General features: G+C 38.6%; 1 protein-coding gene and 1 long non-coding RNA gene across 2 annotated transcripts in view; one reads left to right on the forward strand and one right to left on the reverse strand.

Moving 5' to 3' along the window:
* Nucleotides 1–3,253: 3,253 nt before the first annotated feature.
* LOC138986368 (uncharacterized) lies at nucleotides 3,254–8,282 on the reverse strand. Its single transcript, XR_011463200.1, has 3 exons — nucleotides 8,202–8,282; nucleotides 7,217–7,360; nucleotides 3,254–3,405 (listed from the first exon to the last, which is right to left on the reverse strand). It is a non-coding gene; the product is annotated as an uncharacterized lncRNA (long non-coding RNA).
* The window catches only part of RNF128 (ring finger protein 128), a 100,487-nt gene continuing 89,508 nt past the window's right edge, over nucleotides 3,493–14,471 (forward strand). Inside the window, exon 1 of the mRNA XM_005895547.2 lies at nucleotides 3,493–4,150. Coding sequence (XP_005895609.1) covers nucleotides 3,748–4,150 — 403 coding nt within the window. The 5' untranslated portion in view covers nucleotides 3,493–3,747. The remainder of the gene's footprint in view (nucleotides 4,151–14,471) is intronic.

Below are 14,471 nucleotides of genomic sequence, written 5' to 3' on the forward strand. Positions count from 1 at the left end.
CCCAAAGAAAGCCAATGCCAAAGAATGCTCAAACTACTGCACAATTGCACTCATCTCACACGCTAGTAAAGTAATGCTCAAAATTCTCCAAGCCAGGCTTCAGCAATATGTGAACCCTGAACTTCCTGATGTTCAAGCTGGTTTTAGAAAAGGCAGAGGAACCAGAGATCAAATTGCCAACATCCGCTGGATCATGGAAAAAGCAAGAGAGTTCCAGAAAAACATCTATTTCTGCTTTATTGACTGTGCCAAAGCCTTTGACTGTGTGGATCACAATAAACTGTGGAAAATTCTGAAAGAGATGGGAATACCAGACCACCTGACCTGCCTCTTGAGAAATTTGTATGCAGGTCAGGAAGCAACAGTTAGAACTGGACATGGAACAACAGACTGGTTCCAAATAGGAAAAGGAGTTCGTCAAGGCTGTATATTGTCACCCTGTTTATTTAACTTATACGCAGAGTACATCATGAGAAATGCTGGACTGGAAGAAACACAAGCTGGAATCAAGATTGCCGGGAGAAATATCAATAACCTCAGGTATGCAGATGATACCACCCTTATGGCAGAAAGTGAAGAGGAACTAAAAAGCCTCTTGATGAAAGTGAAAGTGGAGAGTGAAAAAGTTGGCTTAAAGCTCAACATTCAGAAAATGAAGATAATGGCATCCAGTCCCATCACGTCATGGGAAATAGATGGGGAAACAGTGGAAACAATGTCAGACTTTATTTTGGGGGGCTCCAAAATCACTGCAGATGGTGACTGCCACCATGAAATTAAAAGATGCTTACTCCTTGGAAGGAAAGTTATGACCAACCTAGATAGCATATTCAAAAGCAGAGACATTACTTTGTCAACAAAGGTTCGACTAATCAAGGCTATGGTTTTTCCAGTGGTCATGTATGGATGTGAGAGTTGGACTGTGAAGAAAGCTGAGCACCAAAGAATTGATGCTTTTGAACTGTGGTGTTGGAAAAGACTCCTGAGAGTCCCTTGGACTGCAAGGAGATCCAACCAGTCCGTTCTGAAGGAGATCAGCCCTGGGATTTCTTTGGAAGGAATGATGCTAAAGCTGAAACTCCAGTACTTTGGCCACCTCATGCGAAGAGTTGACTCATTGGAAAAGACTGATGCTGGGAGCGATTGTGGGCAAGAGGAGAAGGTGATGACAGAGGATGAGATGGCTGGATGGCATCACTGACTCGATGGACGTGAGTCTGGGTGAACTCTGGGAGTTGGTGATGGACAGGGAGGCCTGGCGTGCTGCGATTCATGGGGTCGCAAAGAGTCGGACACGACTGAGCGACTGATCTGATCTGATCTGATAGAAGGTTAAATCTCTAGACCTTTACTAATGAATTATCTGTTGAATTGATCACAGATGTCTATTAGCAATCAGCAGACTAATCATTTTGACAATAATACTTGTGTTTTCAGTTTGATAGTTTTCTTTGTCCAGTGAGTAGTCTTTATTATGAGTTTTGACGTCAATATGATAGTGCTAATAGCAAAATAATAAACTACTTGCATTTACTCTGAAACAGATCATAAGCTAATACACAAGACCTTTAAACTTTTCAGTTCAGTTCCATGAATAACTGTTGAGTGGTTACTGTGTGTAAGTTGTTACTAATACCAGGTACTGTGAAGGAGGGGATACACCCATGAGTAATCAGCAGCTGTAAAGGGATAGAAAGGTTCATATTTGTATTGTGCATTTGCTGGGGTTTATCCATAAGTTTCCACTGCAGATTCCCTGAACTCCCTTCTGATGTTAACTGTTTGTTTCCACTTGCAGTGTCCATTCCCAATGCTAATACTTCAGATGCCCAGGAATGGACAAGTGGGGGAGTGGGATGGAAATAGCTTCATTGGTCATCTTCAACAATGTCTCCTATTTTCCTGTTTTTTGTTGTCCTGTCCCGTTGACTCTAGTGGTATTCCTTATTCCAGACTATTTCCCTTGGACTTCAGACTACCATTGTTTCTGCCTTCCATTTGACCTGGTGTCTTTCTACTTCTCTGTCAGTCTGATACCTATTTATCTGTTTTTTTGACCTTGGCCCAATCAGACTCCTGATATCTCTGTCTTGTTGTCCATTCATCTACTCCTTCACCGGCCCTTGGCACACATTGCAATCTACCTTTCCCAGCAACTTACCCAGACCAATCGAGCCCACACCAATGTATGCCCAACTGCTGCTAGTGTCCAGTGTACTCTTGATTAAAAACAGCTTACAGTAAAGGAAGCAATGAAGTAAATAAAGCTATTTTTATGTTTACAATAACTAGAATTAAAAATTCTAGGACCTAGAGACACACAGAGTGAAGAAAGTCAGAGAAAATTATCGTATATTAGCACATATATGTGAAATCTAGAAGAGTGGTACAAATGGGTGAATCTATTTGCAAAGCAGAGATGGAGATACAGATGTAGAGAACAAACATGGACATCAAGGGGGGAACAGGATTGGGGTGGGATGAATTGGGAGACTGAGACTGACATACATATGCTACTATGTATAATATGGGCTTTCCTGGTAGCTCAGTGGTAAAGAATCTGTCTGCCAATCCAGGAGATGCAGGTTGCATTGGGAAGATCCCTTGGAGAAGGAAATGGCAACCCACTCCAATATTCTTGCCTGGGAAATCCCACAGACAGAGGAACCTGGGGGCCTACAGGCCATGGGGTCACAAAAGAGTCAAACATGACTTAACAACGAAACAACAACAGTGTAAAAAATAGATAACTAGTGAGAACCTACTTTTAGTGCAGGGAACTCTACTCAGTGCTCTGTGGTGACCTAAATGAGAAGGAAATCCAAAAAAAGAGCGGATATATGTGTATATAAAGTTGATTGATTTTGCTCTACAACAGAAACTAACACAATATTGTAAAGCAACTACACTAAAATAATTTCTTTTTATTCTAAATGTTAGGAGATAAACCTTGCATAATCTTTTGTTAGAGTATAAGACACGGGACATAAAAATTAATGGAATGCATCACATTATAGGTATCAATCAGTTGAGAAATATTTGAGTGCCCACCACTGGCAAGGCATTGTACTTCAAATGATCTCTAGTGACTGGAATATGTTTCCCTTTCAATGAATAAACAAGGTAGCAGAAGATATTCCTTGGGGAGATTGTTAAGAAAAATTCCACAAAGAAATAAGACCAAAAAAGGCCGCAAAATCAATTCCACCAATGCGATAGCAATTAAAATGACAGATCTTAACTTACTTCTGGCTGAATTGGTTGATAGCATATTTCAGCAGGGCTTGGAAAACCAGTTTGGTGTTTTAGATAATCTGAGAGAGGTGACTTTCATTTTGTCACGTGGGAGTACCAATAGTCCAGTTCCTCATTCCAATCCACTCCATGTTTATGAAAGTTCATTAGCTGGAACAAGAAGAAGGAAAAAATGTCAATGCAGGAAGTCATCCAATCCTGATAAGTTGACACGTAGAATAAAGTTGATGGTGTTATTTATCGCTAAGGCAGTCCTGATTAAGGGTTATACGTGTGTACAGTTGGAGGAAGGACAGGCGACGGGGAATATAGCTAAGTACAGTGAAATAGAGCTGATGTATTCAGAGCTTACATTGCTAGAGGTGAGATCAGTTACCTACTTGCAACTGAAATTTCAGACTTCTGCTTAGCAGGGACCTGCATGGACAAATGGTGACTGATAGTTGGAAAAATCAGCAGACATCTTAAATTTTATGCTCAAATGAATGAACAATGAACCAGGAGACTAAGTCCAGTTTTCAGCTGCTGGTAATTTTTACATTTTTATTTAAAATCACAGCATCTTTTTCAATTAATGCCTATGTGACTGTGACTTACTACAATGAAACCAGCAACTACACTTCAGCAGAGACATGCGAATGTGGTGTTTATGGCTTAGCCTCACCAGTGGCTAATGCTATGGGGGTGGTAGGCATCCCTAAGAACAATAACTACCAAGCTTGTGACTACAACACTGAGTTTACCTATACTAAGAAGCCCTGGATTGCGCTGATAGAAAGAGGTAATTGTACATTTTCAGAAAAAATTCAAACAGCGGGCAGAAGAAATGCTGATGCTGTTGTGATTTACAATCTTCCAGAGACTGGCAACCAGACGATACAGATGGCAAATTTCGGTAAGAACCGATTCCCAAAGAGGGTTAATGTCTTTGTTTATCTTAAAATGGTATTTCTATCTAGAATGGGTCTAGGATCTGGCAATGAGACTGTTAAACAAGTGTATTTTAAATTTTTTTGCCCGGCACTACTCTGAGTTACTTTACTATTAATATTTGGAATTAATTTGTTTCAAGAACAAAAGCAATTCAGGAAGTGGTTCCTGTTTTCCTTCATGATATTCTTAGCTCTATCAGCTTTCTCAGTGCATATTATATAATTGCTTTTTAATAAATGCGCCTTTACCTGTAAACATTAAAGAAAATATAAATGTTTTAATTTCTTTCTTAATTTGTACTTTTCATTTTGATTCAGGGTTGTATGTATTCAAGTATGCAGTAACTGCAAAACTGATTCATTATTATGATCAAACAGTAGCATGTTTTAAGTGTTCAAAATGTTTACAGAAATGAGAATTCAACTATCTGCTGTATGCATGTGAGATTTTAATATTTGTGGGACTAATACGTATAAAACTACTCTGTAAGAAACATTATACATTTAAAATGGTATGGCTGAAATTGGATAGCTCTGTAATTCACACCAAAAGTAAAGATTTCCCTTAAAAATGTTTACTTATGACTCAAGTAAATATAATTATCTAACGTATTAACTTTGTAAAGGAATTTATCTCTTAGAACTACTGTTTTAATTTTGTTTATTTTGTAAAAAATGCCAGTTTTGAAATAAATGGTTTTAAATCAGTGAAAAAGTAGACTTCTGAAACAAGTCTTCTATACTTTAGGTGGATATAGGTATTTTTGACCCCAGACTTGGCCAAAGGAAAAAAATAATTTCAAACAGAGTAAGATCTGGTTGAATGCAATATCAGGATAATTAGTATTCTCACCACCAAATTTTGTGTTTGAGAAAATTAATGTAAATTAAATCAACCAGATTTCAAAATTGTAAGAAAAAAATCAAATTTGTGTTGAGTAGTAGAATGATTGAAACATCCAGGTTGTGTACATACAATATGGCAATTTGGTACTAATGTTTGAAAACCAAGCTGCTTGTTTCTCTGGGTATTGAAAAACCAGGTAACATGGTCTTTAGCAGTACAAAATTATTGTAAATGTACAAAACTCTACTTGCTACCTTTTATAACATATCCTGGACATCACCAGAACCCAAGTATTCACATTGTTTTTTCTTCTGAAGTTAAGAGTACTCCATAAGCATTCCCTATGTTCCTATATTTTTACAGATGACTTTTATTCTTGTAAAAATAAAATGAGGCACTTCTGTTGAAAATTAGGAGTTAAACCTCTTCTAAGGAATCTATGTGCTCTGTTTCAAATTAGAGACTCTAAGTATTCAAGGTTTCCTTTTATATGGACAGTCACATTCTGCTGTTTACTCCCCTGGTTTATTTAGCATAATTTTTTAACTGAAGTATAGTTGATGTACAATGTTGTATTAGTTTCCATGTGTACAGCAAAGTGATTCAGTTATATGTATATACACACACACACACACACACACACACACACACACATGCATTGGTTATCAAGTTTATATATAGTAGCGTGTATATGTTATTCCCGAAATCCCTAATTTATCTTTCCTCCCCACCTTTCCCCTTCGGTAACCATAAGTTTGTTCTCGATGTCTGTGAGACTGTTTCTGTTTTATAAATCCTCTGGTTTTCTAAAAGTATAAACAGTATCAGACTAAACAGCAGTTATGTTTTCAAAACTTGCTTTGCAACATGAAGGGCCAACTACTGAAAAGTAGGTGCCCAACTACTGAATTTAAAAGATTGCCAGAACAGTAAATCTCTCCAAAAGGCATGCACAGTCATTTGAGTATATGTCTCTGAGTACATTTAAGAAACAAAGCAACTACATTTATCATTGAATATATAATACCAATATAGTCAAGGCTATGTGGTCAAAAACATTTGTAAAAACTACAGCATTGCTCCTGTTTTAAAATAAGCACACGGGAAAACATAGCATTATCACAGTAATTGTAATAGTTAATATTTATTGCCATTTAACATATGTCAGGCACTGTTTTAGGGTCTTTATTTTAACTAATGAATGGTGATCTTTAACACTGAATGATCTCAACCCCAAAGAATTAAAATTGTAAGTTTAGTGTTTTGCAGCTAAACCTGTCAGCTAGTGTGTCATTGGAGTTCTTCCTTCCTAGAAATTTCTCTTAGATAGAAACTATTATGTAATGCAGTTGACAAACAACAAACATAGGGAATTGTGTGGATATGAAAACTCAATGACCAGCCCCTAGGCCATTAAAGACTGCGTCATTATTATATAACATAAGCCAAAATTGTGTTTGTTTTTGCTGTCTTTCATTAGTGTGTGTGTGTGTTTTCAGGCACAGAGCATGGGGGAACAACTCCTGCTCCTTCTACAAAGGCTCTAGGCTTTACCTTCCATCACCTTATCTTTTATCACCCCTGAAAACCACCTTTTCGGAAAACCACACTCTACCGCCTCAGGGCTGAACCACCCTTTTACTTCCTTGCTTCCCACTACCTCTTCATTCCTTCAGTCTCATTTTCCATGCTAGGCCTCCCTAGCCTTTCCATAATGCTGTGCCTCTTTATGTCTTATTGATGTCAACACCCTCTAACCAAAGGCTGCTAGGAGTAGACCTGTAGTTTTAAAAGTTGGATTTATTACTTACTGCAGCAAAAGGGGAATGCATACCATCAAAAACGGTGGGGTATCTTAGTAAGAGGGCTTTAGAAAGGATTTCTAGGGTTTGGGCTTGCTTCAGATGACTTGGGGGAGGATTTACAGAAACAGGCCTTTGACCAGACATCCCAGTTTGCCTGAGACAGGAATTTCCTGGATTGTGGGTCTTGCAGTGCTAAAGCCAGGAAATTCTTGGGAAAACCAAGCTGAGTAGGTCACTCTAGCTGGCATTGTTCTGGATTTGGATGCTGTCAGAAAGTAGGGGGTAATTCTGTGATTGGATTTCTAAAAAAATCTTATTTTTAAGTGGCAAAGACTAATCTGAACAGGCAGATAATTGGTAAAGTAATCGTCACTCACGTTTGTCAGGATGGAGATGTTTGGTCATTTTTGTGCCTTGGATGCTGTTCATATTTTGACTGGATTCAGACATAATTACAGAATGGTCTTGTCTTTGTCTTGATCCATCATGGGTACAGAATGAACTTCTCTACTGTTGATGCTCTGTGAAATTATTTATGTTCAATAAGAAAACACCAAGTCCTGATTGTTAGTACCAAGCCAGGTCCCAGATATCAGGGGCTGCTTGCCTCTTTCTCATCAACAATACACTATGTCTTTGTCTTTACTGATGTGCAAATACATTATCTCCCCCCATTTTATGTATCAGTGCTTCCCCACCCCCCTATACCCTGCCTTCAAAGTCCCCAAGAAGCCCAAGAGATATTTCTGCACCCCTTACCTCTTAGGGTTTCATGATATGGATACAGAATGTCTTTACTCCTGGGCCCAATTCATTCATAGCCCCCCCACTAGCAGTATCCTTTTTCTGATGGAGACAACTTCAGTCTGAGACATGCTCTCACTGAGGAAGAATAGTGTATAGCCCAGTAAAGCTATAATTCTAAGTTTCCCAGTTTGCAGTGTATTTGGATTTGCATTTTGATGTGACTGGAAATAGAAAGATATGTTTATGGTATCCTTAAGTAATTATGTAACTTCTTAACAATTCTTTCCAAATATTTTGGAGACATCTATCTATCCAGTTGTCCCAGATGTGCAAGAAAAGGCAGGACTCCTCAGTTATTAATGCAGAATGAATTAATTAATTCTGAATGAATACGTTAAGTATTGGCTTTCTGACCAAACAGGTTTTTTTGAAAGTTAAACATGCTATTAATAGGTTAATTGCCCTAAGAAGCAATTAGATTTGAATGTATTGTAGTTTATTTCAGCAAAGTCAGTAATTTGAAAGGGATAAAATGGTTCTTTATCTATTTGACTATGTTCAACAAAATGGATTACAGGGTGATGTCTATAGTCTTTCAGAATCCCCCAAACTCACCAATTCCCAAGTAGTTATGTGCATGGAAGGGAGAGTTTCATCAGAACAGAAAACTCACATGTTTTAGAAAAATGTTTTCCTAGAAATGAGGGGGTAAATAAAAATATAGTATATAAATGAAATGAGGAAATGATAAAAACTTCAATAAGGCTTAGACTCTGATACACACACACACACACACACACATCAGTTCAGTTCAGTTCAGTTCAGTCGGTCAGTCATGTCCGACTCTTCACGACCCCATGAATCGCAGCACACACACACACACACACACACACATATATATATAGATATATATATATATATATACACACACACCCACACACATATATATGGACTTCCCTAATGGCTCTGTTGGTAAAGAATCTGCCTGCAATGCAGGAGACCCGGGTTTGATTTCCGAGTCAGAAGATCCCCTGGAGAAGGAAATGGCAACCCACTCCAGTACTCTTGCCTAGAGAATTCCATGGACAGTGGAGCCGGGCAGGCTACAGTCCATGGGATTGCAAAGAGTCAGACATGACTGTGCGACTGACTTTCACTTCTATATATAAACTCATATATATATACATACACACACACACATGGGTGTGTGTTTAATTCAAGAAAACTAATCAGTTCCATTTCAAATGAATCTCAAATCTGCCTGGCACCATCTCCAAGACTTCATCCTCAGACCTCTACAATAACTTTCTAACTCATCTCCCTGCCTCTCTTGTCCCCATCTAAGCCCACTACCCACTCTGAAGCTAAAGTGGCTTTTGAGAATAAAACCAAACCACACCTTGTTTAAAACCCTCAGTAGCTTCCCATGGTGCTTAGAGTACATTCAGACACCTTTCCATGTCCTCACCTGGCCATGAATCACCTGGCTCGTGCCCACCACTCTGACCTCATCTCCTCTCACCTCCCCACACACCACCCTCTACACTGAGCTCCAGCCACACAGGGCCCCTTTCAGGCCCTCAGTCCCAATAAACCATTCCCTACCTTGAGCCTGAAAATACTTGAAAGCACCCTCTTCTTTACACTCCCACATTGCATTAAGCATCAAGTCCTATTGATTCAATCTCCAAGCATTGCTGAAATCCGTCCCTTTTCCCACCTCTGCTGCTTCAACCCAAGCCCAGGCCAATATGATGCCTCACCTGCATGCGTGCTAGGTTGCTTCAGTCATGTCCAACTCTTTGCGCCCCTATAGACCACAGCCTGCCAGTCTCCTCTGTCCATGGGATTCTCCAGGCAAGAATACTAGAGTGGGTTGCCATGCCTTCCTCCAGGGGATCTTCCCGACTCAGGGATCGAACCCATGTCTCTTACGTCTCCTGCCTTGGCAGGTGGGCTCTTTACCAGCTGAGCCACTGGGGACCTGGACCATGACAATAACCTCCCAGCAGCTCTCCCTCCTACTCTCACCCCCCTACAGAGTCTTGTCTTCCACCCAGCAGTCAGAGTGATCCTGTGGGAAATAGAATTCAGTCCAAATTAGAATAAAACCCAGGCTTCATGCAGGTTCTACAAAACCCTGGGTGATGAGACCTGATTCCACACCCCTCTCCCCCACATTACTATGCCTCTGCCACTCTTGTCTTTCTTGTTTCTAAACCAAAAGAGCTAGCTTTTGCACTTGCTGTCCCCTCTACTGAAGTCATTTCTCTTTCATGTTTTCATATAATGCTGCCTCCAAAAATATAACTGTGTCACTACTTTCTTGACATGGCAGCTAGAATGATCTTCTAAAAATAGAGGTCAGATCACATTGCTTCTCTTCTCCAAACCAACCCCCACCCCCAGTGACTTAACATTATTCTTCAAATAAAATCTAAACTTTAACATGCCTGAAAGGACTTGTATGATCTGGCCTCTACCTGCCTTCCCAACTTAACACTGCCACCCACCCTGCCTAAAGCCTAACCACTCTGACCCTCAGATATTTTCACTAACCCATAAAGCTTTTTCTGCGAGATCCTTTGGGCTTGTTTTTCTCCTCATCACCATCATCACTATAATACATGATATTCAGAGTATTCAATACTCTGAATCCCAGTTTAAATGTCTCTTCTTCACAGAAATCTCCCCTGACCACATTAATTTCAATCAAAACCGGGTCCTCATTTCTGTTGAAATCTCTTATAAAGTGTAATGACTGTCTCATTTGCTTATTACGCGTCTCTCCCACTTGATTGTAAGTTCCAGGATGGCGGAGAACATGTCACTCATTGTACAGAGCATAGTGCATAGTCTTCCCTAGTTGTTAAGTGGATGAAAGGTTAAGAAACTAAAAAGCAACTCCCTTTTATGTATGAAAAGATGGACAAGTTCAAATGAAATTTAGGTGAATTCAGCAAACTATTTCACTCTAAAGTTGTTTTTATTTTTTCCTATGCAGGTAATACTTTCTCTTAAAAAAAAACAAAACACAAAATATAAAGTTCTCCTTGACCATTGCCCCCAATCTCAGGCCTCTCCCAAAAGATAACCAGTGCTTCATTCGGTAGGTAACCTTTCAGGCTTTTTGTATTCATTATTGCATATGTATACCAATAGAAAATACAAAATCAATCTATCTTTTATTTTTCACATTAATGAAGTTATTCTGCAACTTGCTTTTGTCACTCAACAGTAGGAACTGGAGTTATCTCCATGTTAATAAATTCATATTTAGATTTATCAATTTTTAACTACTGGATAATATTTCATAGTGCAAGCACACTCATAACTTATTCAACCACTCCTCTATTAATGAACAATTAGGTTGTTTTCAACTTTGTTTTTTTATAGACAATACTCCAATGAACATTAATGCTGATACCTAAGGAAGCCAATGACATTGACCTTGCATCAATATTGATGTTGCTCTTATATCTGACCACTTTGTTAAACTCTTATTTTATTTTAATAATTTGTTCTTGAATTTTCAGGATAAATGACCATTTTCTCTACAAAGTTTTGTCTTTTATACTAATTGTACCTCTTCATTCTTTCCAGTGGTCTTATTCTACTGTCTAGGGTTCCAGTGGTGGTAAAATGTACCCCTTTGACTTGTTCCTGACTTTACTACAAAAATGCTCCCACTGTTCCACCAATAAGTGTGTTGTTTGAGAGAAGTTTCTGGGAGACACTCTTTATCAAGTTTCAAAACTTTAGTAAAGCTTTTGAATCTTGTTATCCTTACTGGCAAGCTATAATATAAATACATATGTATAGGCATATATTTATGGGAACAATAGGTAAAAGGGACAGTTTTGTTTTTCTTCCTTTTTTTAAAGATATCATTGTATTGGTGCCTTTTTTTTTTTTTTTTTGACTGCACCACACAGGTTGAGGGGTCTTAGTTCCCCAACCAGGGATCCCACCAGTGCCTTCAGCAGTGAAAGTGCCAAGCCCTAACCACTGGACTGCCAGCAAATTCCCAGGTGCCCTTGATAAAAGGATTGAAAACATTTTTGTTGCTTACACATATGACTTCAAGTTGAGTGTCAAATTGTAAGACACAAGTGAAATTTTAAAATATCTTGACAAATTAGAAAAAGTGTATATTAAAACAAGATGAAGTGCCACAGAAAATAGTAAAGAATAATAAATATAGAGACATGTAAAATAGAAAAATCTTAAGACAGGTTTATAACCAAAATATTTGACAGTTACATTGTGCATGCATGCTAAGTCACTCAGTTGTGTCCGACTCTGCGACCCTACGGACCATAGCCCACCAGGCTCCTCTGTCCATGGGATTCTCCAGGCAAGAATACTGAAGTGGGTTGCCATGCCCTCCTCCAGAGGATCTTCCTGACCCAGGGATTGAACCTCCATGTCTTGCAACTCTTGCAGTGGCAGGTGGGTTCTTTACCACAAGTGCCACCTGGGAAGCCCAGTCACATTGTACCACAAGTTAAATAAAGAATGACACACAGTTACTTTAAAACTAGCATGATCATAAGATGTACCAGCAAGTATATAATATGATAGGCCTGGAAAATACCATGGTTATGCTTGGAATTCACAAAACTCTGAAAATATCATAAGCCTTACTATAACCTGGCTTACAATAACAGGACTTTAGTACCTCTCTCTCATATTCTCACATAAATTCCCAAGTGTCTGTCTCTCTTTTTCTCTGCCCGCCCCCACCTCCCACCATATAGACACAAACATACACAACTGCATAAGTTTATGTTTTTATAAGTGAGTTAAAGATACAGTACCTCTGAATGCTGGTTTCCAGAAAAATAACAATATGAGTAAATTCACTATGAGCTATTTAAAGGACATTTTATGTCCCCTTTCTCCATTTTAAAATCTAGGAATATATTTTTTAATCAAGGAATATTTTGTAAGTCTAAATTGTGCTTTTTGTTTATTGATATATTCTCTGCTTAACTCCTGTCCTCTTTCTCCTAAACTAGATGGAGAAATGCCTGAATAGCATTGCATACAATAGAATAGTTCCTCTTAAGTAACCTCTCCATTTTCAGCAATCCTTGGTTCCTAAGTCCTCTTACCCTAGCTAGTTCTCTTCCATCACTCAAGCTTACCTTCCCTAGACAGCAAGGACTTTATGTAAAGAAATTATATCCATTTCCATCTCAACTCACAAGTCTTATGTCCTACTCATTTAGGTAATTATTAGATATGCCAGAGCTACTTTAATAAAGTATCCCAGGGAGAACTTTACTAGTTGTCTCTAGAAACAACATGATTTAAACAAACAAACCTGATTTCTGATGATAATATCAAGACCTTTGACAGAACTGTGGAACAGGAAATTGGAGGAAATCATATTTCAGAGCATCCCTTATCACATCATACAAGGAGCAATGTACTCTACCTAACGTTTTAGATTTTTAGACATATGTCATATTTGTATCTAAATTTTAATAATATATATTATTATGTGATTTTCTAATGACTTTACATGCAGTGATACATAGTGATAGTATATGGTTAAATAAATTGGTCTCTGGCAGTGATCAGTACATTGGCATCTCCTTAGTGGAAAGTACAAATAGAGGGAAATGAAAATTTGCTTAATAATTCACTTGCTCTCAATTTTTAAAAAATGATTGTCTCCATATCATTATCCCTAAGATCTGGAGCTCTTTTCGTTCAGTATTGTACCTAATTCCTATTAAAAACTGGTTTTCCTTGCCCTTTATGAGGGCAGTTGTTAACAGTAAATATTCTATTAGCTATGTGCTGCACATAGTGTAATTAATCATTTCAAAAATCCACAAGGTACAAAGTGTTAGTATTCATATTTCATATCTATGGAAACTGAGACATAGAAAGGTTGGTTAACTTTCCCCTCATAGTCATAACAACTAGTAGATTACAAAACTAAGGTTTGCAATCCTAACATCAGAACCTGTGCTTTTAAACAGTACACAATAATGCCCTTCTGGTGAGCACACACAACACAAGGCGCCATACAAAATAGTACCAAGACACGATCGCTGCCCTCAAGGAGGAAGACATAGTAGGGAAAACCGATAGCTACGCAACTAGTAAAAGGCAGAATATACAAAGCACTATTCAGAGACCTGTTGAGATTGTTGGAGCTGAAGAGGTTAAGAAATTATGAGGTCATAGTGTTGGAAAGGTCATCAATGTGGGTGGATGTTAAAGTTATAGAAGATAATAGCAAAGAACTCAAAGATCAGGAGTGGGAATATAAAAGGGAGAGCTACCCGAGGAGGCAATTAGGAAGTGAAATATTTCTGTTAAGATTTCAGAAGTTGAGCAGATCAGGATGATAATAACGTCCAGAGTCTAGTCATGACAGTGGAGTGACTACAGTGGAACCGAGACAAATGTCCCTGAGGTTGAATCACAAGGAGGCCAGACTGTTGAATGATGGAAGAACTTAGGGTGGAGAGAATAACTGTGATTCAAATGCCAAAGGCTCCATGTTTGTGGGGCAATGACTAGGAAGTTGGTCCATGACCAAATAGGGAGAGAAGGACTTGGAGGTGGTAAAACCAAGTGCCATGAGTCCCTTGACTGCCATGAGTTTCCAAGAAATGGGTTTTACTCATGATGGCTGGGGGAAAGTGGTTTGGAAACAACCATGTGGGAGTGAGGAAACCCCCTATAGCTCTGAAATATGTGGGATACAGAAGGATGAGCTGTCTCTATTAAAAGTAACTGAAGGAAAAGTGGTGTCCTCTGGGGTAAGATGGGTCAGGGACCATAAGGAAACATCATAAGTTTTAGTATAACCCTCAGTAAAGAGGAAATGATGGAATTTTATCAGTTAAGCATATGTCATGG

The sequence above is a fragment of the Bos mutus genome, chromosome X (assembly GCF_027580195.1).
Source record: "Bos mutus isolate GX-2022 chromosome X, NWIPB_WYAK_1.1, whole genome shotgun sequence".
Classification (NCBI taxonomy): domain Eukaryota; kingdom Metazoa; phylum Chordata; class Mammalia; order Artiodactyla; family Bovidae; genus Bos; species Bos mutus.